The following is a 27796-nucleotide window of genomic DNA, read 5'->3' as shown; positions in this document are numbered from 1 at the left end:
GAGGCTTGAGGAAAGCATCCAGGAGGAGACGGCATCTGAACCAGGCCTTAGAGGAGAAGGGTTTCCACTAGGGTGCGCGTGGGAGAACGGCGTGAGCACAGGCCTCGAGTGGAGTGAGCTGGGTGCCCCGGGTCAGTGTGTGTGGTGTGCTTGGGGCAGAGGGCAGGGTTTTGGAAGTAGGGTGGATCTGAGTTGAAGGTGGGAAAGTAGGCTGGGATCTGGATTGGGGCCTGCGTGGTTCGGATTGACATTACCTGGAGGCAGTGGGGAGCCAGGAGGGTTTATGAGCACAGAGCACTCTGGTTAGGGGTGGGAGAAATTAAAGCTTTGAAAAATCAGACACAAGGTCACTTTCCATTTCCAGTGAACTTGTAGTGAGCTCTGCCTTGACTGTGAGAACAGCATGAGTCAGCCAGCTGATGAGGCCCCGAGAAAAGCAGAAGCGAGCTGCTCATGCCCCAGCCAGAGAGAACCTGTCGGGAAGGAGGAGTGGAGGGCCTGGGGCCCTGCAGTGGATCCACTGGTGCCTGTGGCCCGTGAGGACACTTGTTGGAACTGGAACCCCAGAGGGCACACCCAAGACCAGTGTGGGGAGACCTCAAAGGGCGCATTTCGCACTTTCTCATGGTCAGATCTGTGTGGCCATGGAGTGGCTGCCTCAGGAAGTAGTGAGCTCCCCGTCACTGGTGGGTTTCAAGCATCAGATAAAAATCAGCCTCCGTAACCTCCAAGCTCTTTGGGCCCTGAGATTTGAGGCTCACTAAGATCCTTCAAGTGGCCATGGGGAAAAAACTGGGCCTCTTGATTAGTCATTGCTGGAAAAGTTTCTCCCAGACAGAAACCACAGTATCTGATTTCAGTCTCTGCCCTGGGGCTTCCCCTGCCATTCCACACCACCTGGGGGTGGTCTGCGGGTGTGCTGGAGGGGGGCCTGGTGGGCCGTGAACAGAATGGGGAGAGATGAGTCAGTTAAACTTTGCAAATCTCTTCTTGGAATCTTCCCTGCGATTCCACTGCACAGCATTTTGACCCAGGCATGGGCACGGTTCTGGAGAGCCAAATGCATAAAGAGCATGTCTCTTTCAGGCCTGGGGGACTTTCTGATGAATAAAAGTACCTCGAGATCGCTTGTCATCTCAGTGACCCTGGGAAGCACCTCTGGTGCTGTTGGCAGAGCCAGGCCGTGGTACCTGTCCCAGTTCATTTGGTTCTACAGGCATTTATGTCACATCCATTCAGAGCTGGGCACTGGGCCGGGAGCTGCTGTCACAAAGATGAGGGAGACACAGCCCCATCCTCATGAAGTTCACACTGTAGTTGGAGGATGAGGGCCCTAAACAATTAGATGTATGATGCAGAGTGATAGGTGCAGTGGTAGAGATATGCCCACTTAGATGTTCTAGGATCACAGAGGAGGGGAAATCAGGGAAGGCTTCCTGGAGGAGGGAGGCCATCCAGAATCCTTGGCAGTTCGTCCCCCTAGTTAATGTTAACAGTAGTACTTTGTAGGTTATGGAGTACTTTTGCAAGTAACGTTCATAGTCCCTCCATTGAGCAAGCATTTTTTTTTTCTGAGTTTAATTCATCTTCATTAGGTTTAGTGGGGATGGAACGCTAAAACTTTGTTTTTTACTCTTTTTTTTTAATGAACTTTTTCTTTGGGGTAATTGTAGATTCACATGCAGTTGTACGAAATAATACAGAGGGATCCCATATACTCTTATCCAGTTTCCCCCAATGAATAACATCTTGCAAAACTGTAGTGCAGTAGCCCACTGGGCTGTTGACCTTGATGGACCCGAGATACAGAACAGTTCCCTCGCCACAAGGATTCCACCCCTTGCCCTTGCCAGCATTTTTAAAGTATTTATTTACATATCTGGCCCTGGGGACTCAAAAGATGAGAAGAAAAAGGCCTGTCCTCAGGGACTTGACCTTCTCATCACCCCCTTTGTGCCTTCTCACGACCTTGGGAGGTAGGTCACATGGCCCCAGGTTACAGACGAGAAAAGGAGCCGAGAACGTGAGTGCCTGGCCTAGAACATGAGCACGAGCTTGGCCATATCAGACTTGAACCCTGTCCTCCAGGCCCCGGGGGCAAGTGGGCTTCCTCAGCCACTTCCTCCGCTGACGGCTGCAGGCCTCTGGGTTCAGGGTCCTGGGTAGAATGGGCAGCACCTTTACACCCCCAGAGAGGGCAGCCTAAGCCTACCTCGGTCACGTCAGGGAGAAACCCATTCCACACAGCGAGGACCCCGCCCGGCTGGGGCACAGACCCTGGGGAGGCCTCAGGGCCGGAAGGGCCCTGCCTGGTCCATCTCCTTCGTTTGACAGATGGAGTCGTGGAGGCCGAAGGTGCGGGGTCTGGCCCAGGTCACACGGGGGTCCAAGGCAGAGCCAGGTCTCTAGGTTCCCTGCCAGTCGCTTTCATCCATTGTCATCAGGACAGAACTGTTCCTTCTCACATGCTCTGCAGGTGCGGTTTCTGTGGACCCAGCTTTCAAAATGTGGCACCCTCTTCCTCTGTGCTCGCAGATCCAGACTTCTCTCTCTGGCTGGAGTCGAGTTCTGTCTGTGGCCAGGGCGCTTCATGGAGGAGGACATCCCACTGTCCCTCCCTAAGTGTCTGAGCTTTACCCTCAGGGATGGTGCTGATGTCTTCTCACATTTAACTCTGCTTCTGGGGTAACGGGTGGCACTGAGCTTGGAGTTGGCGCTCGGGCTCCCCACTCTGCGCTTCGTCTCTGTCTGCCCCACCCCCGGATTCCCGAGAACATAATGGACACACAAAGGCTTCACAAACTGGAGAGTGCCAGGCAGACGGGAGGCTTTGTGTTTCTTGTCTGGACCTGTGGAGTCCCTAAGACGGAAGGAAGACAGCCTGCAAGAGAGCAAACTCCTGGCTGTGCTCGGCCTCTTGGGGCTGTCATGATTCCACAGGCGTTTGTATTTGTCGGGCAACTGATGGGGGTTGGCCAGTGGTGCCATGAGTCAAATACGTGCTGTTTGGGTTTTTTGACTTCAATTATGGAGAAATTCGCAAGTAGACGGAATAGTCTAAACCTCTAAGCACCCGTCCCCCAGATTCAGCTGTTATCGACTCACGGCTGGTCTTGTTCCATTGATGACCCTGCTTCCCCCGTATTCTGCTTTACTTTTTAACAGCTTTATCGAAGTATAATTTTTATACCATGAAGTTCACTCATTTGAAGTATATGAGTCAGAGTTGTGCCACCAGCTCCGCAGTCCAGGTTTAGGACAGTTCTGTCACTCCAGAAAGATCCCTCCTGAGGGTTTGTAGTTAATCCCTCGCCCACCCCGGCTCCAGCCACCCCCGCTCTGCTGTCTGTGGCTGTAGATTTGCCAGTTCTGGACATTCCACTGGTATCTGGCTTCTTTCATTAGCGTGCTTTGGAGTTTCAACCACGTTGTAACATGCATCATAGCTTGTTCCTTTTCACGGTTGGGTAGTATTCCGTTGCAGAGAGATACCACATTCTGTCCACGGCCCTTCTGTTAGAAGCCAACTCCAAACGTCGTGTCACTTCGTCTGTAAATATTTTAGAAGGACTCTTTAAAAGACGAGGCTTTAGAAAGCATAACGATGATAGCTTTTTCATACCTAAAAGTTAGCAAATCCTATAATGTCATCAATACTCATCGATGTTGGCATTTCCCATTGTGTCACTGCATGTCATAATTTGTTTTTCAGTTGTAGTTTTTAGTTTGTTGGAATCAGGGTCCACATTGCTATCGATTGCTGTGTCTCTAAGCCTCCCCACCCTATAGGATCCCCCCCCCATCTCTCTTTTCCTGCCTTCAAATTTATCTGTTGAAGAGGGAATCCATACTTTGTCATGTGGTCATTACAGAGGCAAACAGCGTCAGCAGTGGCAGGGGACTTAGAGATCAAGAACAAGTCCTCAGACAGACGGGGAAGCAGAGGCCAGCGAAGGGACAGACCTGCCCCCAGGCCCTCGTCCCACCGCGGCTGCCTCAGGCACCCACCCCTCTGCCTCCTCACTCTCAGGGCATAGGGCCAGGCCCGGGGACACGCCTCCCTGACTCAAGCTTGCGTCCTCCTCTGGGTAGGCGTGCAGGTGGGCAGGTGTCTGGTCCTTCAGGATGGGAGTGGATGGCCTGGCTCTGGCCAGCTCCTGAGGGCCACCTGAGGCCCGGTGGAGAGCCTGGAGGAGCCCAGCAGGTGCCCAAGGTGGCCATCTGAGGTAGCAGCCCTGCGGCCTCAGGCCCTGCATGGCCCTCCGTCCTGCTGCCCTGCTTCTCACGCTCTGTTTCTTTTCTCCTCCATGCTGTGGCAGTGGTGCCCCGTGCTGACGAGACAGTACTCGGTGCAGCCCCAGGCAGTCCTTTTCCAGGTAATTTCCTAGGGACCCAAATGACCCCTGGCACACACTTTCCTGGGGCACGCGCCTCCCGGGGGCCCTCCGAGGACTCCCTAACCCTTCGTGTTGCTTGGTCTCCCAGGTGCTCTCCCTCTCCTTAGTTTCCGATCCTCGCAGTCGCCCCGGCAGGCAGACAGGCCAGGCTCATACGTCGTTTTATAATGAGGAAAATGAGGCTCAGAGAGCTGGCCTGGCTCGCCTGAGGTCACACGGCTGAGAAAGAGGCAGAGCTGGGACAAGACCCCGGGTTAGCACTCCTGGGTCCCTGTTCTTTCTATCACGGGGTCAAAGGCTCTCAATGATGCAGATAAAACGAGCTAAGGAAGTCCACTCCCCGCCCTGTACCTCCGTCTTTCCTGGTTGGGAAGGATGAGCCTGAGTGTCCTTCTAGCTCAGACATTTGAGAGTGCAAGGCTTCCCATCGTCTGCAGCCTGGTGTCTGTGAGGAGGCTGTGCACATCTGGTCCAGACCCTGCGGCCCTCAGGCCCTGCGGCAGCAGGCAGAGAAGATTCATTCCGGGTGGTGCACTGGGGCGGGCGGGCGGGAACTGATGCTGGGCTTATTTCTGTTCCTGGGTCAGAGTCAAGGACGGCACCAAGGGCCCTGTGGGGAAGGGCGCAGAAGCCAAAATGACATCCTAAGAAAGAACTCCAAGAGCCCGGAGAAGTAGGAATGTGGAACACAGCCATTGCCGGTGACTGTCAATGGCTGGGGGGTGGGGCTGTGTTCCCAAGTGCGTAAGTGAGCAGCACACTTACACACATGGGGCGGTGCGCGTACTCAGGGTCTCTGCATCCCACTGTTTAGCCCTTGTCTTCCCAAGTAACTCTGAGAAGTGGAAGTAGATTGCCACTGTTACCAGGAAAAGAGGTACCAATAATGCCTTCTCTCTCCTCTTCTCTTTCTTTCTCCTGATCTTCCTTCCCATCTTTCTTTTTCTGCCATTCTTCCTACCTCTCCCAGCCTCCACTTTCACAAAGGACTTGAGGTGTCCTGCAAAATAAACAATTACATGTATCTAAGTTAGTTAATTTAAGGCTGTAAAAAGGTTCAGAAATTATGGAGAGGAAAGAGGAAGATCATTGCACCAGGTGCCGGCAATGATGTGGTTGTGGCGATTGAGTACTGAATTTGACTGAGCTTCCTGGCAGCCAAGGCAAAGAGGGATGTGTAGTGGTTTCCAATGTTCCTGTTGTTCAATTAGAGGTGATTAACCATTCATCAGGAGAAAAAACGTTTTCCTGGTAATGAATTATAGGAGGGATTGACATGGGATTTGAATATTCTAATAAGCATGTCTCCAGAGGTTAAAAAAAAGTTCTTTGTATGGCTGTTTTTTTTAATTGCCTCTCACCAATGTTGAATGCCTGATATTCCATCACAGACCAGTGAAGGCACTTCCCTGGGGCTTTAACTAGTGGTAGACAAGGACGCTATTTTCTGGTCACCTGATCTGATGAGGGGTAGAGGTGGGAGGTTAGTGTACACTTGGGGCTCTTGTTCAGACACTCCCCAGTTAATTTTGATTGTTGAGGCTAATGTCGTGCTGCCAGACCATACGTTCACTCACTCAACAAGCACTCAGAGGCTCTAGGGGTGTTCCTTGTTCCGTGCCCTCAAGCCAGCCTAGAGGGAGAGAGACAAAGAGCTGTTATACGCGGTCGGAAGTATGATAGTGGAGGTCTGTGCAGAATGCCACCGAGTATGGAAGCACGGACCCAGGAGTCGTGATTTCTGTGTAGGAGTGTGGGGCCCAGGAACGGCTTCAGCGAGGAGGTGACATCTGAGCTGGGTCTTGTGGACAGTGTAGGAGCTCTGTAAGTGGCTGAGTGAGATGGGCCCTGCAGGCAGAGGCAGGACAGTGCCTGGGGTGGCTGAGGAGCAGCGGGTGTAGGGAGGCTGCAGGGAGCCCGGGAGACTGGGGAGAAAGCAGCTGTCTTTACAAATCACAGGCAGCTCAGAGGGACCGACGGTGACGAGGACTTAGGGAGCCATTACACCCCCAAACTAGAAGACAGCGTCGCCCGGCTCGTGCAGGAGAGTGAGAGCTGTTGACTCCACTGAGGAAGGGACACTGGGCTTGGGGCCAGCCCTGAGAGGTGGGGACTGTGCGAGGCACGGATGGCAAGGGCAGCGAGGGCTGGCTTCCGAGTCCCGCTGGTCCCGGGCCCCAGCTCTTTCGGGAAGTTTGCCGTCCCTCCTGGTGGCCGGTGGTGGTGGGTGACTGGATTGTTGGACCTCCCACCCCATGCGTAACACGAGTTGAAGATTTCGTGTCTTGAAAAGATGATCCAAACTCAACTGTTGAAGTGACTGAACAAACTTTGATACTGAATTTATTGACTAGAACGAGAATCAAATAGCAGACAGGCCCTTCCATTTGGACATCAAAGAAGTTAAGAGGCAGGAGTCCCTGTTGGTCACCCTCTTGCAATTTTCTCAAGCCTGGGGTGGCTCTGCTTTCTTGGGGGAGATAGAGGCTTTCCCCTGCAGACACAGCTGCCCGGCCTGGAGTCTGGGAAGGGTGCAGGCCCAGCAGTGGGGTGGGGAGGGCGCAGGGGTGCCGACTCTCAGCTGAGATGCTGCCTGGTCTCTGGGATAGGGGTCACTCATGCATTTGTTCATCCACGTGCTCACTGTGCAGACCCTTCACAGTCGAATCCCAGCCCGTCTACCTCTCCGTCCTTACCTCTTCTCCTTTCACTTCCTCCCACTGGTGGCATGTGCCTTGTTTCAGGACCACTCCTGTCCTCTTACCGCCGAGCCTTCCCTCAGCTCTTCTCAGCCGCGGGGGCAGGGCTCGCTCAGGCCCAGGTTAAACATAGCCTGCCCCCAGAAACCTTTCCCGACCATTTCCCACCCTTGTCCCTCTGGGTGGAGCTTCTGGGGCCACATGTCTCTTCCCTTGGGGTTTGTGGATGACGGTCAGAGAGCATGCGTGGTCTTCACATGCCATCCGCACACAAGAGAGGCTCGGTCAGGCTGCTCGTCCGCTGTGCTCAGGCCTCCCAGGGCACTCGGGACACAGAGAGACGGGGGCACCGTCCCACCCCCGGGGCCTTGGAATCTCCAGGAGACACCGTCCAGGAAGAGACCGTATCAGAGGCGCTCTCACTCCCATCTTTGCACACGGCCGTGCACTGACAGAGCTGCTTCCCACGAGCTTTACTCCCTAATTCGCTCTTGGCTACTTAGGAGGCTAATGCCTCCACCAAGATCCAGTCTACGGAGGATGGAGTCTGGGCAGCGGCCTTCTCCCAGCAGCTCCCTGCTGCGTGAAGACTGCTGGTCACAACCTGTAGCAAGACATGTATTTTCTTCCCCACCTAGTGCACACATATCCACTCATGTGTGACACAGAGATTCACACAACAGGTCTTGCTCTTTCTATGTGTGAGGCCCTTCAATATTTTCTGTTCTAGTCCGTTCCTGTTTCATTTTGTAAAATGTTGGTACTGGCAAATTGATCTCTTACCTGTTAAAGGGTCAGGACACACTGTGGTATGAAAATCACTAGGGCAAATGGCAAGACTTGAGAGTCAGATGGATGCAGGTTTGAATCCTGGCTCTTGTACCTAGAAGCTGTGTGACCTTAGGCCAGCCACTTCCCCTCCATGATAGAAGTCTCAGAGTCTTCATCTGTAAAATGGGGATAATGCAGAATCTACTTCATGGGGTGGTTGTGAGGATTAAATGGGATAATACAGGTACAGCTCCTGGCACAGAGTAAGTGATGGATAAATGTGAGCTTTTGACATGGTCGTGAAGATTACAGTTCTTATTGCTCTGACCCCACTTGTCAGGGCCAGCAGGGCAAAGGAGGGACTCCTGCCTCCTGGGGAATGGTAGTCAGGGAGGACTTCCTGGAGAAGGAGGCATTGGAGCAGGGAGACCCACTACTGTCCTCACAGTGACCGAGAACCTTGTGTGAGCATCCCAGGGCCTCTCGTTCCCTTTTCCGTGAAGGGCACACTTGTTCCCGAGGATTTTTGGCCAGACCTAGAGCTGACCACATTAGATGCTTTTGCCTTTCACATCTCGGTCTCTAATCCACTGGGAATTGATTTTTGTGTCTGGTGTAAAGTAAAGATCCAATTTCTTTCCCCCTTGTTTCTGAATGGATAACTGGTTCCCTCTGCTCTGTTTATTAGAGTCCATCCTCCCCGCTGATTTGTGCATCACCTCGCTCATATGTCAAGGTTCCATGAATGCCCGGATCAGCTTCTGGACTTGGTCTATTCATCTGTCCCTGTGCCAGGCCCACACTGGCTTAGTCACTGTGACTCCTGATGTTGGGGAGGCGTCCCCGTCTTGTCCTTCTCCCTCAGAAGCACGTGGGCTGCTTCGGGCCTGTGCTCCTCTCTGCGTGTCTCAGCGTCAGCCTCTGCTGGAGACGATTGCAGAGCCCCGGGAGCTCCCGACAAGCTGTCCTCAGTGAGGATCCGTCTCAGGGGCCTGGGCCTGCCGTGCCGCCCGGACTCACTGTTGCTGTCCACCCCACTGGCATCTGAGCTGCCCAGGAAGTTCTGTCTAATTCACATGCAGAGAAAAGCATCAGGGATGTGCCTGAGCCTGGGTCCCTGCCACCTGCCACTTGCCCAGTGGCTCCTCCAGTGTCCCTCCCAGTGGCTTGGTCCTCGTCACCCTACCCAGGGGTTCTGCAACTCCTTTGAGTCTTCTGCCCTGTCTGCCAAGGATGTACCCCTGGACAGATAGTGACGTGTCCTCTACTGGCAAAGCCAGGGGCTGGAGGGAACTCCCCACACCAGCGCTTGGCATGACAGCCAGATTCTTTGGCTTAGGGGTTTGTATATATTTTCTTTACCCGAAAATAGGCCTGGAGGTTGGGTGGGAGGTAGAGGCCTGTCCGTCAGGGTTATATTTTAGTTGTTCTTGAATGGGAAGACCCAGGCGGGCATCTTGGCAGCCTTCTCTGGAGACCATGCTGACAGTGGCTGTGACGCCAAGGGATTGACTCATCACCAGCTCTGATGTCATGAAATGGCTAAAGAAAGGAGCGTGACTCAGGGCCCGAGGCACAGGTTGACGTGGACTTGGTAAATCAGATGTGTGCACCCACAGTTTTCAGCATACGGGTGTTCACATGCTTCCAGAATTCAAAACTCTTCCACACTGTGGCTCCTTTGGTTTGGTGTCTTGGATTTTGGGTGAGAGTTGATGGTGAACCGTCCCCTGTTGGCCATGGGCAAAGACCTCCTTCCCTTGGGCCTCAGCTGACTCACCTGTGAAGTGAGGGTTTGGACAGGATGATGACCCAAATTCCCTCTAACCCTTGTTTCTGCGATTCTACGTCTGTGGTTTAAGAACACAGAAATCAGAAACCTATCTTTCCATGCTCTAGGCTGCCAGACTTATTTCCGCCTTGCTTTTGGTTACTGATGTCCCCTCCTGCGCCGAGAGGATGGTTGTGTCTGCTGGCTGGGACTGGCGAGAGGAACCTGCAGGCCACTAAGAGAGCAAGGTTGAATTCTTGTGAAGCTGCACTGAATCCTGTCCACCTCTTCACCTGGGGAGACTTGTCGATTCTGGATACCTGCCTTGTTCTGTCACACTGAGTCTGCCCCCCCCACCCCAGGGGATTCACGAGCCCCCTGTGGGCCTTGGAGCTGGCATGGGCTGGCCCAGCTGGGGGGCTGAGCCCAGAATGTGCAGTGGCCTTTGGCTGGGGTGCATTGCAGTCTCGATGCTGAGACGTCTCCGTTTTGTTTCCTCTTTCAGACCACTGAGTATTCAGCCATGGCCTCGCTGGCTGGAGGGCTGGACGACATGAAGGCCAACCTGACCAGCCCCACCCCCGCCGACATCGGGAGCAGTGTGCCAGGGCCGCAGTCCTACCCCATTGTGACAGGTGAGGTCATTGCACCTGGGGCGCGGGGGATGAGTGGCGGAGAGAGAAAAAGAGAGAGGGAGAGAGAGAGAATGCGTGCCTGGTGGGAAGAATGGCTTCTTGCTACTTTGGGACCTGACCGGCCCTTCTTGTTTAATGAGGTTGTGAGGTCCTGGGACAGGTCAGGCAGGAGACCGCTGGGGCCAGGACTTGTGGCTGTGGTGAGACATGGCTGTTTATTGCTCTGATAAAGCCGGAGGAGAACAAATGCCAAATGGATTGTGGCTGGGAGGGGTGGCAGGAGGCCTCACGTCAGGGGGCCAGGGTGATGTCGGCGCCCCCGGTGAGTGGTGCTGAGTGTTCAGAGGTCTGAGATTCATCTCTCTCGTGAGAAAGGCAGCCCTGGTTGGCGCTGGCCTCGAGGACGAGTGGGACTCCTGGCAGATTGTTGCTGGCGTCTCAGATTTCCAGGCAGAGGCTGAGTCAAGAAGGGCAGGAGGTCCAGGCTGGAAGGTGCTTGGTGTATGCAAAGCCACTGCCTTTCAGGAAGGCCCAGGGCCAGCCTTTTAGCTCAGTGTAAAGATGAAGGTTTGGGCCTTGGAGGCACACTGCTGGGTTTGACCTTGCCATTGACTAGCTATGAGATCTTGGGTAGATTATATGGGAATTCTGGGCTGTGGTTTTTCCATCTGTGAAATGGGGATCGAGGCAGAACCTGCCCCACAGGGGAGTTGTGAGGACTGGTGTGTCAGTACATGTAAGGCGCTTGGGCTCTTGTCTGGCGCACAGCAGGTCCCAATACACGTCACCATTATTGTTCCTCTTGGAGCCGTCTCATGGTGGCTGGTCGCCATTGGGCTTGATGCTGCAGAAGGGGCTGGACTGGGAGGGCCGGGACAGGCCGACACCCCTCCCTGCTCCAGCAGCACTGAGGTAATAGAGGGACAGACTCTGGGAGGTTGTCCAACCTGGCAGGCAGGAGGCAGTCTCAGACACGTACAGACAGACAGTGGGGGGTTGGGAGCGGCCCTTGGCCACAGCCTTGGGGTCCAGCCTGAGGGAGCAGGATGTCCCTGCAGGCTGGGAGGCAGGACACAGTAAGCAGTGACAGAGACAAGGCGTCTTAGAAATGCAGGTAGGCTGTGGCCGCATCCAGGAAGCTGGGAGCTGGACTCAGGTTAGAATTTTAGGGGAGGGGCTGCAGGAGACAAGGTCTTAGCCCAGCGTCACGTAGGCCCCAAGGCAGGGAGGGCCAACTCTGAGACCTGGGCTGACAGGTGGGCACTGGGGCTCATGGGGCTCAGGCAGAAGCAGCCAAGGCCACTTTGCAGATCTGGGCACCACTTGGGGGTGAGTCAAGTGGCAAGAGTGACTTGGTCCCCTGTCTACCTGAGATGGGGGACGAGCCCAGAGGGCAGCTGAGCCGGCGGTGGGGAGGCGTCAGCAATGGGGCAGGGATGGGAGGCAGGGAACCTCAGTCAGAGCGAGCCTTTACATAGGAGTCCTGTGTGGTCCTCTTCCCTGGGGTTATAAGGGTCCATGACAAGACCTCTCAGGGCACCCTCATGTTATAGATGCAGAAACCTTGTCTCAGGGAGGAGAGGGACTTGCCCCGTACAAGGGGTAGGGGGAGAGTTGGAGCCGGCCCTCAGACCCTGGATCCTGGTCCTTATTCTTTTCGAGGAATTACAAATAGTTAGGGGTGGGGGAGGGGGTGGGGGGCGGAGTGGCAAGAAGCCTGGACTAGCTAATAATAATAGTACCTGTCGCTCTGTCCAGTAGTCATTGAGTACCAGGCACTCTGCTAGCAGAGGAACTCTGGGAGGTGGGTGCTATTATTGTCACATCCATTTCACAAACAAACTGAGGCTTGGAGCAATTAACTAGCTTGCCTGCGGTCACGGCTGGAGAGCAGTGGAGTTAACACTGACACCAGGGCCTGTACAGTCGGCTACTCTGCCACAGGGTCATCTGGGGCTGATCCCTGCGCTGCTGTCACTTCCTCGCTCTCTGACTTTGCACGCGTCTCTGAGCCTTGGTTTCTCCATCTGTAAAATGGTCCTGGTCTCTCAGGGCCCTTGTGAGGATCAGATGAGATCCTGAGGGGACTGCTCTGCAGGGGGAGGGTCTGCTCTCGGGACCTGCGCTCAGGGGAAGCTCGGGTTTAGGCAAATCACAAGAAGACATTGTATTCTAGCATTTGTGCACCAGCAGATTTAGATGGAAAAGAAGCCAGTCAACGTTGAGGCTGTGGTCGCACCTCTGGGGCTCTTGTCTGCTGAAGTGGTAAACTGTGGTCTGCTGGCCAGGATTATGCTTAATTTTGAAATATTAAAAGTATTCTATTATGAATATATAAATATTGTAAATATATAATATTTATATAATTTGCATAATATTTATGTAATATAATATTAGAGTACTATAAATATAATCATTAGCTCTGTTGTAAGTAAATGATAGCTAGCTAGAAAACATAATAGGAGAAAACATTAACAATAGCGCCAAAAAAAGAAAAGATAGAATGCTGAGGAATTGACTTAACTATAAAACTCCGGTAAGGGACGTAGAAGAATAAATGGAGATATACGGCTTGTTCTTGGATAGAAAGACTCAATATCATAAAGATGTCAATTCCCCCTAAGTAGTCTATTAATTCAAACCAAGTCCAATCAAAATATCAACAGATTTTTTTTTTTGGAATTTGTCAAAATGGTAGTAAATGCTGGATAAATGAACACTCAAAGATAGAAAAATTCTGAAATAGACAAATGAGTAAAACATATTTAAAAACATGATGATAGAGCTACAACAATTAAAACTATTTGTTACTGATACTGAAGTAAACAGGCAAATGATTTCTCTTTTCTCTGTTGTTTTGAAACAGAGAATGCAAATATAAATATTTGCATTTATAAATACCCACATATTTTTGGATCTATTTCTGGACTCTCTATGCTGTTCCTTCAAATACTGTAAAAAATAAAATCATAATAAAACTAGGAAAAAAACCAGAAATTTTTTATAATCTTAGAGTGGGGAAGACCTTTTAAAATCTGTTCCAAACACAAAAGACAAAAAAAAAATATATAAATGACTATTAAAAATGTAAATCTTTTGTATGTATGTAGAAATATCCAAAAGACAAAGGACAAAGTTAGAAAAAAAAAGTGGAACACAAATGACAAAAAGTCAATTTCCTTAATATATAAAGAGCTTTTAGAAATGAATAAGAAAAAAAATCAGTAGAAAAACAGGCAAAGGGTATGAATAGATAATTCACTGGAAAAAATGCAGATGTCCAGCAGCATGTAAAAAGATATGCACTTGACTCATAATGTTAAAGCTGCAAATTAAAACAATCATGAGACATTTAAAAAAACCCCACTAGCTTATCAAAGATTGAACTGTTTCTTGAGGTCCAGTGTTGGAGAGGGTATGAGAAACAGATATTTTCATATATTATCATAGGTGTATAAATCACTGCAGTCTTTTTTGGAGGGAAATTTGTCAATATCTATTAAAATTTTAAATGCACATCCCTACCCACTAACCCAGAACTTTTTCATGCCTTTTAGGACTTTATCTCACAGATACATTCACATAGATGCACAGTGATACCTATATCTGTGTCATAATTAGAGAATTATTTATAATGGTAAACAAATGGAAATAACACAGTGTTTATCCATGGGAGCTGGTTAAATAAATTATGGCTCTTTCACACAATAAAATATTATGCAACCGTTAAAAAGAATTCCGTAGAGCTATCTGTGCTGACATGAATAAATGTTCAAGATGTACTCTTAAGGAAATAAGGAAAATAATGTGTTAAGTATGATCCCATTAGTGTGAAAAAACATAAAGGACACAGACACAGAGGCACAGACACACCCAGGCAGGTCAGAGGCTTGTATGTGGGGATTGGAGATCCCCGGCCCCTTGCCCTGCTTTCTGGGGCCTTGTGGGATATGCTAGAACTGGGAGTTTCTGCCCACTCCCACCCGCATCCCCTGGGGATAGCAAATATTTACAGTGCCCCTTACACTCCTGAAATTAAGTTCCTAAAGAATATAGCCTATCTTCACATCTAATTTCAAATAAAATCAGAATAATGCCCTCGCTATGAGATAAAGGAGAAACGAAAGTGAAATTGTTTATAAGTAAATACTATGTACTTTGTTGAGTAAATACTCTGGTGTCTATAGCTCGAGACATAATGAAGTAGTCCGGGGCCTGCGCCACGCACAGAGTCAGCGAGAGTGCAGCAGCCCTGAGCACAGGCTCGTACGGGAGTGTGGACGTGGGATGCAGACTGTGTGGCGAGGAGCTCTTGGCAAAGTCCCAAGTAAAACAAACTAGGAGCTTTACACAGTAGTTGCATTCCTAGGAAATTCAGTGTCTATTATTAAGACCATGGAAATTGCCAGTTCACATTTATATGTAAATGAAGTTCAGTTCTAGATCCAAATAATTATAAACAGATTTTTCACCTACACGAATGTTTGGCAGGACATGACAATATGCAGGATGAAGGAAAATTCTTCATTGTGTGGGGCTGTTCCACTGCAAGCCAATCATGCCCCTCAATCATACAAAAGCCCCCACAGATTTTCAAAACACCCTCTAGGGGGCAGTTGCCAACCCCACTGAGAACTGTTAGAACACCTTGAAGGAATGCCCCCTGGAGTGTTAGGGTGGGCCTCCACATCCTCACGAGGTATTAACTTATTTCCACCTGTGCTAGTGCACCTGCTGACAGTTCTGAACTCTTCAGGGGCGAGCTCGAGTCTTCCAGCCCCACCCCCTCCAGCTCCCTCCCCACACAGCCCAGAGGAGTAGGTGCTCAGACGCACTGTGAGTCCAGCCCAGGGCTCCAGCGAGGCTGTGCTGGCCCGGGGTCTGGGGAGGGGCAGGTGGGCTCTGTACTGCTCCATCCCGGCCCTCACACTCCAGGCTGCCCAGCAAAGATCTCATTAGAGAACAAGTCGATTTCTTGCCATCGTTTATACGCCATGTTGCATATTAAGTTCAACCCCTGCTCTACCAGCCGGGGCCCCAGTTCAGAAATTGCTTACCACTTGCAAACCAGTGACATGGCCAGCCTGTTCCTGCATCGTCAGCAGTTTGGGCCCGTCCTGATTGGGACTAATTATCTGCAGGTGTGTCCTTGGGCCACAGGCCTGCCGGCGGGGCAGCCACTGTGCCTACCTGCCAGGGAGGACAGCAGGGGGTGTTGCCAGGCTCCCTGCCTCTGCTCACCTCCCTCCTGGTGATGGGCCCGGCTGTCCTGCCCTCAACTGTGCCCACCTGACCTTTGCCTGGGAGAGCAAAGGAGCGGGGCCAGCCTGTGTCCTTGCTGGCCCCTTCTCCTGAGGACTGTCTCTTTGCATCAGCAGGGCGGAATGGAGGGAGGAGACCGAGGGAGGCTTCTTCTGGTCAAATAAGTTTGGGAAACACTGGCCTGATGGGTGACCAGGTCCTAGGTCACCTGAGGCTCCTCCTGGGCACTGTCCCCTCTAAGTAACAGAGACCATACAGGGGGCAGCGGATGAGCACCCACAAAGACAGACAGAATGGCTGCCAAGTGCCCCAGACCACCAGCTCTGATGTGCTATATTGCCCAGGTTCGATGTTTGAGGCCTTAGTAACCCTAAAACTGGCAGCCGAAGAAAGTCCACCCTTTTCTGCCTGTCTCATCTCAGCAATAGCTGAGGGCTGGAGGAAAGAGCACTAGACCAGGAGTCAGAAGAATGGGTTTAAGCCTGGACTTTGCCACCTAACTTGTCCTGTCCTTTAGCAAGTAGGTTGTCCTCTCTCAGCCTATATTTTCCCATCTATGAAATGCGGATGGCAATTTGTGCCCCACCGGTCTCCTTTGACTGTTGCAAGGATATAATGAGACAGTTGGGGGAGAGAGTTTGAGAGCCACCAAGGGGCCATCTCAGTGTGTGTGGGTGGTTGTAGGAAAGGAGACTTGGAGGTTCTGGGGTCCAGTGTTGGCTCCTCCCAGCCTTCTTCAGGGCAGGCATCATGACTGCAGATGGGCAGGGTGGGACAGTCATGGAGTCCACCTGCTCACTTCAGAGCTGAGGACACCCAGGGCAAGAGAGGGGTGGTGACCTGCTCAAGACCACATCCAGTGAGTTAGACCTGGAACAGGGGCTCACTCAGGGCCCTGGCCTCCACGCCTGCTGCCATTATGTGGTGGGATGGACTAAAAAAATCCAAGTTTAAATTTCCAGAAGGCATTTCTTCTGGTGTGTAATTGAGAATGTCAGCAGGAAAGTCAGACTGCCTGGGCTTGAAGGCCAACTTATCCTACTCTAGCTGGTGACCTTGGGCAACTTACTGTAACTGAGCAAAAAGGGGCTCGTTTTGCTCACTGCAGTCTGGTGCCAATCAATTGCAAATGAGTCGGTGGTTGAGAAAGGAAAGTTTGTACGATTGGCTAGCATAATTGGAAGATGGCAGACTAGTGTCCTAAAGAGCCATCTTAAAATTATACAGAATCTTGAGGCAGTTATACAGGGGAAATGGGCAGGGAAGGAGGGGGTTTAGGGATGTTGACAGTCTGGTGTGACAAACTTCAAGGTGCCTCATTATCTCTTTCTTCTGTCATTTGTGATGGGTACCAATGTAGAGTTTTTCTTTCTGGAGGTCGTCATGTTCCTTGGGAACTCAGAGAACAAAGTTATCATCTTATCACAGCTGGGAAATATATGTAAGCAAGAGTCATAGAACTAGCAGATCACGTATTTTGCAAAAGGGAAAGGTGCTTAATCATCGAGGCTACATGCAGGCCAGAAGGCATTCATAGAGACTAGTGAGTCAGGGTGATAGTTACAATATTGCTTCTTTCCCTAAGATGGCTTTCCTCATGCTAACTTAAGATCTAGCTGTTACAATTTCCCCACTGTCAGTTGTAACTTCATAATCATATGAATGTACTTGGGAATAAGGCCGTTGACATCTTCTGGCTACTTCCTGCTGATGAGGGGTGCCACAAGGGGGAAAGCATATGGAAGCTTAAAACTGACAGTGTGGATCTAAGCCAGGCTTTTAAATTGTCTCACTCTTTCTTGGAACTGAGGGTTAGTTCTGACCTTCATTAAGGCTATTCGGTCTCCTGATTGTTTTGACGGGGACCAACAATATCGTCGGAGACACCAGCAACAACAGTTTCTACATTTCCAACAAAAGAAGAAAAGGAAAACCGTGGCACATACTAGGACAATGGTTCCAGTGGGGGTAGATAGTGAAGTTGAGAGAGAAGAAAAAAAGAAGATCATGCCACCTACGGATCCTGTACATGTATGTTCATATTTGTTGACCAACTGGACAATTCTCTTTCCTCTGTTGTCTACTGTGATCTGTACTTTATGATATACTTGACTAGTTTGGTTTAGGGTCTGCATTAATTCTTCATTGAGGAAAGCTAATTCCTCTTCTAGCCAAGCAGTTTCTAGGACCTGTACTGCAGAGTCGGGTCTAAGTTCTAGTTCCCATGTTAAATAGGATTTTATATCAGTGTTGTCCAATTTTAGTTTGCAGGGCTTCAGGAAAAAGGGTGGTTTTAGTTTTTAATGATTCCAAATGAAAAGGACAGGAAAAATTGAAAACGTTAATTTGGAGATCTGTACCAGATATTTGAGGAAACTAGAAGAATTCAGGATCCAGTCCAGTTTACAGATAGAAAACAAAAACCTCAAAGACAATTAACAGAACCAGAATCCAGTATCCACAATGTGCATTATAGTCTCTATTGAAACATAATTTTTCTCTCTAAAATCACCCTAATTTTTACCACAGATAACTAAATTAAGACTCAGTAGTTTGCAAAATAAGTCTAGTTTCAATAAACTTGGCCCAATTATTTACATAAGTACAGCAAGAATAGCAATTGATCATATAGGCTCTTTTAAATCTGCTTTGCTGGAACTTTTTATAAGGACTCTCAGATTGAACTTTGAAGGCTCTGGAGGCCAGGAAAGCCAAGCCAAGGACTTGTCATCAGACTCTGCCTGCAATACCTACAGATTTGGGTTAATTCCTCCCTTCTCGAGGTCCCCAAAATATCCTGGGGTTCTCTGCACCTGCCAGAGGAGTGACCTTCCTTCCTCACCTGGAAAGATTGCTGGGAACCCTGTAAGCAAGGTACCAGGCCAATATTTCCAAATGGCTTTATTTCATAAAGTTCAGTGTTTGTTTCTTAAAGCTGTATGGTCATATCTGAGTTTATGTATGTTTCTCTCAAATATGACTTTCCAGTCAAAGCCTTGGTAATATAACCAGTGTTTCCAATTGTGTCTTGTTATGAGGAGAACAGATTCTTATTGAACTTATGCAAATAACTATATTGCCATGAATATAAGAATACTCACTCATCAAATGTTTTTGAATTCTGGAGGGATCAGATAGGGAGAAAAAGATAAATGCTTCAATTCTGTTTACAAATTGTTATAAGTCATAGTTCTTTACAAGAAAAGAGAAAAAATTTTCCTTAAACCTGGAAAAACAAAATGTATAAAAAATCAGCAATATTTCAAACAAAAATCATAAAAATCATAATCATCCTTATCAGTTTATTTAGTCCCATGGTATCAACACTTGATCTTCTGTTAGCAGTTTCATGAAGCCATCCACTACAGTTCTGTATTTTTTTTTACCCAGCTCAGTTTTATAATCTGAAAGCTTATCAGAGACCTGCATTCCAGAGCAAGTGTCAGAATCCTTTCCATGAATCTCTATGAAGATGAAACACATCTGCAAAAACATCAGAGTAAAACAACAAACTTCTGCAAATGACAAAACATAAAAAAATGGCAATTGATAAAGACTGTGACATATAACACTTTGAAATAATGACTAGAATTATGACTGACAACTAGGACAGATCAGAATTTTTGGAATGTTTTATAATTTTTAAAACACATATTAATAACATTTACCCACACAATATAACCTAGGAAGGCTCATTATCATTTATTTGATAATGTTTCCCATGTAATTTAACATACCAAATAAGTCTAATTAGTTTAATATTTTCCTCTTTATAGGAAGAGAGAACAAATTCTTTAAGAAGTCCCAGGGCTGATTGGAAGTTTTCAAGTCTCATTTTTAAGTTAAAAGAAAGACTTTGATTTTGGGAGAATTTTGTCAAAAATTGCAAAAGTCTTTAAAACACTTGGTCAAATAGGAAATAATGCCTAGTTATCTATTTAATCAAGGTGACAACAGAAACAGTCAAAGCCAAACAAGAGTTAAAACAGTCGGAAAAAACCTTAATAGAGAGACCTCAGTCCTTTTGAACATAGGAAGTTATTTTAACACAACAGATTTTCTGTCTTTTAGGTAAACTTACTCAAAGGTAAAGAAAAACTTTTTATAACCTTTTAATCAAGAGCAGACCAAAATTTTAAGAAAATTACCTTTATAAGAGAGAAAGCCAAATTCTAATTTTCTACCTGCTTACTTGACCATGCACAAAACTCTTCAGAGTTTTACTTCCACAAACCTTCTGTCACTTACATTTTACATTCATAATTTGTCCCATGCCTTCTTTCCTTTTTTTCTTTCCTAGTACTTTAGGACAAATTTATCTTTCTTAACAAAACAAACAAAAATATCTCTATTCTTTATATCTTCTTTACTCAAAACATACTTTTTACTTTCCTTGTATACAGACTTTCCAGAAATGTGTGTTTTCTCATAGGAAATTTCTCAGCATGTACAAAACATGTTTATCAATAAACTCAAGCATCTTTTAGTTTCTTTGAGATAAGAAACCAAAGGCAGACAAATCTATGCTTAGTAATCAATTTTTAATGTTTTATCTTGAGTGGAAATGACCCAGATAGTAAATAAATTTTTATCATTTAACTTAATTTAGCAAAACTCTGAAGTTTTAAGTTACCAAAAAGATTTTGGAAGCTGTTTTTCAAACGTATATACCATAAAACATAATTATTGTTAAAAAGTTCCCCCCAAAACTTTCATCCTTTTCACATCTATTTAGTTTACCTGTTTACAATAATTATATTTAGATTGTCTACAAAAACTTCGTGAGACATCAGAAAGAATTAGCTATTATTTTAAATTATTTTTTGTTGACAAATTTTGTAACAGATAGCGTTTGCATCATATCCAATGTTGATAACTCTGAAAACATATTTATTTTAACCAAACTAACAAACTTAAATAAGCTTTTATTTACCAAAGATCATTTTATATCATGTTAACTTGAAAGACATGTGGGCTAGTTTCTATTACATTTATAAATAACTCATAAAAGTGTTTACTACAAGCCAATTAAATAGAACTCCTTTAGAAACTGTACCATCTAGAGGCAAACAAATACACATAGAGACAGATAAACACAAACAGAGATCTGCAAAATTTTAGCCAGGTCTCAGGTACAAAATTCAAAATAATAGTTACATCCAAACTATTTTTCTAGTAGGTGGATCTGCTCAGATGGCCAAAAATATTTACTAAACATTCTTTTCTTTTTGCTGTAAGGCCTTTTTATAGCTGTTTTTGAAATAACTTTGTCTTTTAGAAGTTTCTGTATATTAATCAAAGATTGCATCCCATTGCGAGATGTTTTGAATCCTCTCTTTTAAGGGTGTCCCCTTAAGGTGGCCTCGTCTGAAACAGAGGTTCCCCAGAATGACCATTATAATTCCAAATTATCTCAAAAGTTCACATACTTTCACTTGCTTTAATTTTAGATCAGGAATTTCAGGGGTGTAGAAGTGGGGAAGCTCAGCGAGAGAGGAGATTTGGTTTCGTTTTGCTAGCAGGGCTGCTGACATCCTCCAGTCTGGCATGTTTAATTATTTAATTATTTTCTTTTAAAGAGGCAGTAAAGTATTCCTGATTTCATGTATAAGCCTTAAAAGGTTAAAATGGGCTTCCCATTGGTTGTTTAATTTTATAGCCAGCTTTTTCTAATTGCATATGCAAATACACCAGTTTGGATAAACTGAAATTGTCCCATTTTGGCCACTTTCTCTCTGGAGTCTATGGAGTATTGTGGCCACGTGGTGTTACAAAAGAAAACTATCTTCTTCTTGGACATGGGCTCATAGCTGAAGTCAGCCCATTTAGCCAAGAGGTGGCCCAGAGGGCTTTTCTTGGAGACAGGTGGAGTTCCCCCCATTCTGATACACAGAGATGGACAGACACATGAATCCAGACATAGAAAAAAACAGACACCAGTAAACCAATTCCCAGATTTAGGGTAGAAAGTCCTACAACTGTTCACACTCTGAATGCATGCCCAGATGGCCCCCCCACCAACAGAAAGGACCCCAGATGGCCCCTCTGTGAACAGAAGGGACCCCAGATGGTCCTGCCATAATGGAAGGACCCCAGAAGGAGGAGAAGGGAGTTCACAGGCATCCCCGAGGCCACTTACCCTATTCCAGATTGAGCCCGTCGACTCACTAGAAGCAAAAACAAACAAACAAACAAACAAATCTAGAGACTGTTTCATTTCTTCAGCCACTAGGAAGTGCTGAAGGCAGTCAACAATCAGAACAACTCAGGGGATAGTCCCTGGGAGAAAGAACATCCTGGCAGCCGCTGGGAGAGTCCTGAGATTTCTCCTGGAGTCAACTAGCCACAGGCAGAGGCATGTCCCATCTGGGTCACCAGAAATTTGTAACTGAGCCAAAAAGGGCTTGTTCTGCTCACTGCAATCTGGTGCCAATCAATTGCAAACGAGTTGGTGGTTGAGGAAGGAAAGTTTATATGATTAGCTAGCATAATTGGAAGATGGCGAACTAGTGTCCTAAAGAACTATCTTAAAATTGTAGGCAGTTATATAGGGGAAATGGGCAGGGAAGGAGGGGTTTTGGGGATGGATAGCATCCAGTGTGATGAACTTCAAGGCGCCACATTCTCTCTTTCTTCTGTCATCCATGAAGGTACCAACGCAGAGTTTTTCTTTCTGGAGGTCGTCATGTTCCTGGGGGACTCAGAGAATAAAGCTATCGTCTTATTACAGCTGGGAGATATACATAAGCAAGAATCATAGAACTAGCAGATCATGTATTTTGCAAAAGGGAAGGGTGCTTAATCATCTAGGCTATGTGCAGGCCAGAAGGCATTCATAGAGACTAGTGAGTCAGGGTCATAGTAACAATATTGCTTCCTTTCCTTAAGATGGCTTCCCTCATGCTAACTTAAGATATAGCTGTTATATTACTAGCCTCAATGCCCAAGTCCCCATCTGTGAAATGGGGTCCATGATAGAACTCCCTCAGAGGCCTCCTGCGAGGATGACATGCGTGGTCCGTGAGGGTCTTAGCACAGAGGTCAGCACGTGGTAAACACTCAGCAAATGGTAGCTGTTAGTTTGCTTCTGGGCTCTTGTACCAAAAGTCTGGAGAGGTGCCCAGCTGCTCTGAACGGCCGTTGGTCCGTCTTCTATGGGAGCATCTCCTTTGACCTGTTTTTTATGAGCCTTTTTGAGGCTCAATCAGACCCAGCTAAATACCCGTTCCCTCAGAGTGAAATCATGATGAATAATAAAAACAAAAATACGAAAAATGCCTTATGTATCCAGGCTGCCAAAAGGTGCTGGGAAATGGTAATGAAGCTACAATACAGCGTAGTACCCCATGAGTAAGTGCTCAGCCGTGGAGCTTTCCTAGGAAGCCCGTGGAAGATGCTGGGGTGTCAAAGTTGTGTGCATTAGAAAAGGAGCATAGTATCAATAGTTACTGTTTATTGGACTGTCATCCTGTGCCCGGCTGGGAGTACGATGGTGGCCCTGGTGGACAGTCCCTGCTCTCACTGGGCTTACCTGCTGGAGAGAGACAGACAATGCATAGCAAATACAGAAAAAGTGCCCAATGTAATTTCAGAATGGCACATGCGCTGGAGAAAACAAACTGAGGAGAGAGTAAAGCCGGGGGCTGAGGGTCAGGAGGGCAGGGGTGGGTTACAAAGCAGAGCCTCTCTAAAAAGGTGGCATTTGATCTGAGGTCCCAACCATGAGAAGCCTTGAGAGATTTGGAGAAAAGATGTTCCCAATGGAAGATACAGCCTCGGAAAATGCCTTTTAAATGTATAAATGAATGAGTGAATGAGATGCCGAGAGGGCGGGACCATTTCTCAGTTCTCTCTGCCACCAGTTGGGCCTAGCCCATAAACAGGCCTCAGGGACTCTCAAAGTTGGTGGAAACGTCGAGGTTGGGTAGCCTGACCCTTCACCCAGCCCTGGGATCTATTCGACATCAGGGCTTGGCCACCTCTGGTGATGGGGGATTTCACTACCTCGAAGGCAAATAATCTTCAAACAGGACTTACTGGAAGCTGCTTTCCACTGAGGTGATTTCCTTTCCCACTGGGAAGCCAGAGCTGAGGTGTCTGCAGAGTCCGCCCGCTTCCACGCTGTGAGCTCAGACCCAGGCACCGTCCAGCACACCCCACCGCTGGTGTCGTGTCCTCACGGTCCAGCCCAAAGGTTCTTTGGTCTGCATGGTGTTTTTTAAACTTAAAAAAAATCGGACCTAACATTTTAAAGATCAGAGGAGAACAACCCAAATGTCCCTCAGTGGGGCCTGGTTAGGTAAGAACAGCTCACCCATACGGCAGAGTGCTGTGCAGCTGGAGGAAAGAGTGAGGCGGCTCTTCGTGTCCTGACGGGGAAGGATCTTTGAGACACGTTATTCATGAAAAAAGCCAGAAGAGTGAGTGCAGAATGCTGCCTTTTGTGTAAAGGAGGGAGGGGCAATGGGGATGCATATGTGTCTCTGTGCACACAGGCATCAGGAAGCTCTGGAAGGAGACTCAGGAACTTCATGACCAGGTCTCGGCAGAGACTGTGAAATGGGTGTAGGAAGAGGACTTTTTACTGAATATCATTTACATTTAACTTTTTGAGCCTTGTCAATATATCACTATCAAAAAGTTAAATTTAAAAGTGCTTTAAGAATCAAGAGATTTAACATAAAGACTAAAATGTCTAACTGCCCTTGAAAAGCTGCAGACTGTCCACCTTGGGTCCACGTTCCCGTGTGGCCACACTCAGGTGGCTCTGAGAAGTGGCTGTTCCTCTGGATGAGCCGCACTCACCGTTTGTCCCCGACTCCACTGGCCAGCTCCGTGCGCTTGCCTTGCCTGCTGGCCCCTGTGGGCTTGTGTGTGACCTGTCCCAGCCTCGTCCTGCCTGTGTCCTCCTGTTCCTACTCCTACCCGACAGAACCCCCTGCCAGCCAGGGAGGGCTGACCGCAGGCTGTCCAGCTGGCCTTGCCTGTCCCTGGCCGCAGGCCTTTGCTCACGCTGTCCTGCCTGCCTGGAGTGGCTTTCCCCAAATACCAGCTCAGTGTGTGGGCCGTCGAGTGGGGAGGGCCGCGAGCGCGGAGTGCGGAGTTCTCCAGAATGTGCAGCAACATGGCGTTTCATCCCAGCGCGGTGACGCCACACTCTCTCCACCTGAATGTGGGGGCCCAGCTTCAGGGGACCACAGCCCGGAGGGAAAACTCAGTATCCAAGATTGGAACTTTCCCAGAAATGCAGAAAGATTCCAGGTGAATGTGGTTGGGGTTTAAAGTGTTTGTTTTTGGGTTGTTAACTAGACTCACCGTTATAGATTCTAGAGAAACCTAGAATTTTGGAATCTTAGTGTTTGGATGGATACTCAGAGGTTCAGAGAAGCCAGAGGTCTGATCATTTTAAAGCCAAAATGGATTTCAAGCATCCCCGTAATTAAAATGTGGAAAGGAATATATGACTTGCTTTCAGGTTAGCACAGTGCTCCCAAGAACTGTTTGATGAATAAATGAATAATATTTGTGAAAAGTGCAGTGTCAATTAAAAAAAATAATTTCAGCAGAGAGTACGCTGGTTGTTTCTGACCTTGTATTTTGTAGGATAAAAATAAACCAAGCTGGATGCCGTCCTGGAGACTCGTAGATTTTCACACTTGCGGGAAGCTGGGAGGCCGACCTTTCCCAAGAGCCTTCCACCTGGTCTCTGGGCACCCAGCTCCCCAGCCCCCCTGCGGTGACCCCTCCTCCTACAATAGCCTTGCGTTAGCTTGTTCTTTGGGCAGAGATCTCTGCTGCCTTGCCATTACCTGGAGGAGAAAACGCACCAAACTGTAGTGCCTGGCAATTTGCAGAGCTGCTGCCATCCATCCTTCATTTGTTCATTCACTCACTCACTCCTCTCCATCAACACCCAGCTCCTCCTTCACGTCGCCTTAGCCTCGCCTGGATCTTGAGGGCTGTAAAGTCCCTGCCCTCAGCACACTCATAGTCTGAGGGAGGAGGCAGATGTGGGTGCACGGACAAGGCAAAACCAAACTAGAAAAAGAGAGGGAAATACTGTGGGAGAAGCCAAGTGCGTTGAGGGCAGGGAGGAGGCAACGATGGCTCCTCTGTGGCTGTAGGTTCAAAGTGGTTTGTGGAGGAGGCCGTGTCTAGGCTGCTCTGCAGCAGCTGTGCTCTCCTGGCTTCTCTGCTCTGAAGCTTGGTCTAGTCTCTTGCAAACCCCTGTTTACAATTCCTTTTAATCACACAGTCATACATGCTGGTTGTAAAATAAAGTCAAATGGTATGGAAGTGTGTGTAGCAACATGGGACCATGTCCCCCCACCCCGTCCTGCTGATGTCAGAGTGAAGGGTTGGTACTTGTCCTTCCAGAACCTGTTCTGTGCATAGAAAACTTCTATCAGGTAATATGTATATAATTTATTTCTTACAAATGTGTTTTTACTCTTCATACTGTTGTCCAATTTTAAAAAATGTTTGTTTCATGTTTAATGGACACCCAACGTGTCGGTAGATCCAGAGCTTCCATCCTCTCTAATGCTCTGGATGAACCATCGTGAACTTTTCCCAAGTAAGACGGCTGACTCAGTCCACATCCTCAGGGCCAAGGGGTGAATCCCTCTCAGTGTTTGACACCCAGGGGCTGCAGACAGGAGAGGACTGGGTCCAGGAAGAGGAGAGGGCAGGGAACCTTGTTATCCACGGCGGGCGGCCGAGAGCTGTTGGCTTAGAGATGGCTGACTGGGGCCTGACTCCCATCTCCCTGCCGTGTGCTTAGGGCTGCGGGGGAGGAGGTGTGGCTGCTGGGAGGCATCAGGGGACCACAGGGAGGCAAGCTTTAGTTGAGCGCCAAGCAGACCTTTTTAGCAGTTGCGCTCTCTGAAGCCACACAGGCTGCCTCAGGAAATGATAACAGTGACAGCTAATGTTTACTGAGCATTTGTTGTGTTTCGTGCTTTGGTTCATTTCTTCCCTTACTCTATGAAACCCAGGTGCTATTTTTGTCCCAACGAACAGTTAAAGGAGTTCACCCAGCAGTAAGGAGCAGAGCTGGTTTTCTCCTAACTCCTGTACTGTGCTGCTTCTGTTGGTAGTAAGCTCCCCATCATCAGAGGTATCCAAGCAGAGCTTTCTCACATTCATCTGCAGCACAGCTAGACTAGGGGTCACTGGGGTCTGCAGAAGCTGATCAAACTGCAGAATCTCTCGTACAGACTCTGGAGCCAGACTGCCTATCTTTAGATCCCAGCTCTGCCACGTATGAATCAGTGACCTCAGTTGCTCGTTTGTGTGTGTGTGTGTATGTGTGTGTGCACGAGTGCACACGTGCCTCAGTTTCCTCGTCTTCTAATGGGGATAGAACCTTGTTATGTGCATTAAATGAATTGATGTTTCAAAAGCACTAAACCCTCCCTGGGACACAGTAAGTGCTATAGATGTGTTGTTTGCAAATCTGGAGCTCAGGGAAGCAGCCTGAGCCAGAGAGGAGTTAGGGGTCCTCCACAGCGAGGGATGGGGGAAGAGCTTGCCAGGCGTGGGATCTGTCCAGCGTGGAGTGGGCCTGCTGGCTCCCTGTTCTAGATGTTCCATTGGCCTTCTGTGTTAGTTTCCAGTTGCTGCTGTAACAAATTACCACAAGCTTCATGGCTTAAACAACACACATTTATTATCTTACAGTTCTGAGGTCAGAAGTCCTAAATTCAAGGTGTTGGCAGGGCCGTGTTCCTTCTGGAGGCTTTAGGGGAGAATCCACTTCCTTGCCTTTTCCAGCTTTTTCTAGAAGCTGCCCACATTCCTTGGCTTGTGGCCCCTTCCTCCATCTTCAAAGCCAGCAGGGTAGCATCTTTTCTCCTCTTTGACCTCTGCTTCTGTTGTCACGTCTTCTCTCTCTGACTCTGACCCTCCTGCCTCCCTCTTATAAGACCCTTCATGATTACGTTGGGCCCACCTGGATAATCCAGGATCATCTCCACTTCTCAAAACCCTTGATTTAATCACAACTGCAAGTCCCTTTTGCTTTGTAAGGTAACATATTCACAGGTTCTGGGGATTAGGACGTAGACATCTTTGAGGGGGCATTATTCTGTCCCCCCAGTGCCCAATATCTTTATATCTCCTTGAGGATTCCGTATCCCCTTGTACCCTGGGATGACCCACCAGCTGGAGGTGGTCGGGCACCTCTTTTGCTCTTTTTCTGCCTGACCTCTCCCCCCCACCTCTGGGAGCACTGGCCGGTCCTCACTCTGTCTCCTCATC

At 48.3% G+C, this 27796-nt stretch overlaps 1 protein-coding gene across 1 annotated transcript in view; it reads left to right on the top strand.

The window, feature by feature from the left end:
* PAX5 (paired box 5) overlaps positions 1 to 27796 on the top strand; it is a 192188-nt gene that overhangs the window by 93880 nt on the left and 70512 nt on the right. Inside the window, exon 7 of the mRNA XM_004423228.3 lies at positions 10144 to 10273. Coding sequence (XP_004423285.1) covers positions 10144 to 10273 — 130 coding nt within the window. The remainder of the gene's footprint in view (positions 1 to 10143; positions 10274 to 27796) is intronic.

The sequence above is a fragment of the Ceratotherium simum genome, chromosome 29 (genome assembly GCF_057802395.1).
Source record: "Ceratotherium simum simum isolate JZ-2026a chromosome 29, ASM5780239v1, whole genome shotgun sequence".
NCBI classification, from domain to species: Eukaryota; Metazoa; Chordata; class Mammalia; order Perissodactyla; family Rhinocerotidae; genus Ceratotherium; species Ceratotherium simum.
Note: the sequence above shows the minus strand (reverse complement) of the source record. Positions and strands in the feature narration are given on the sequence as shown.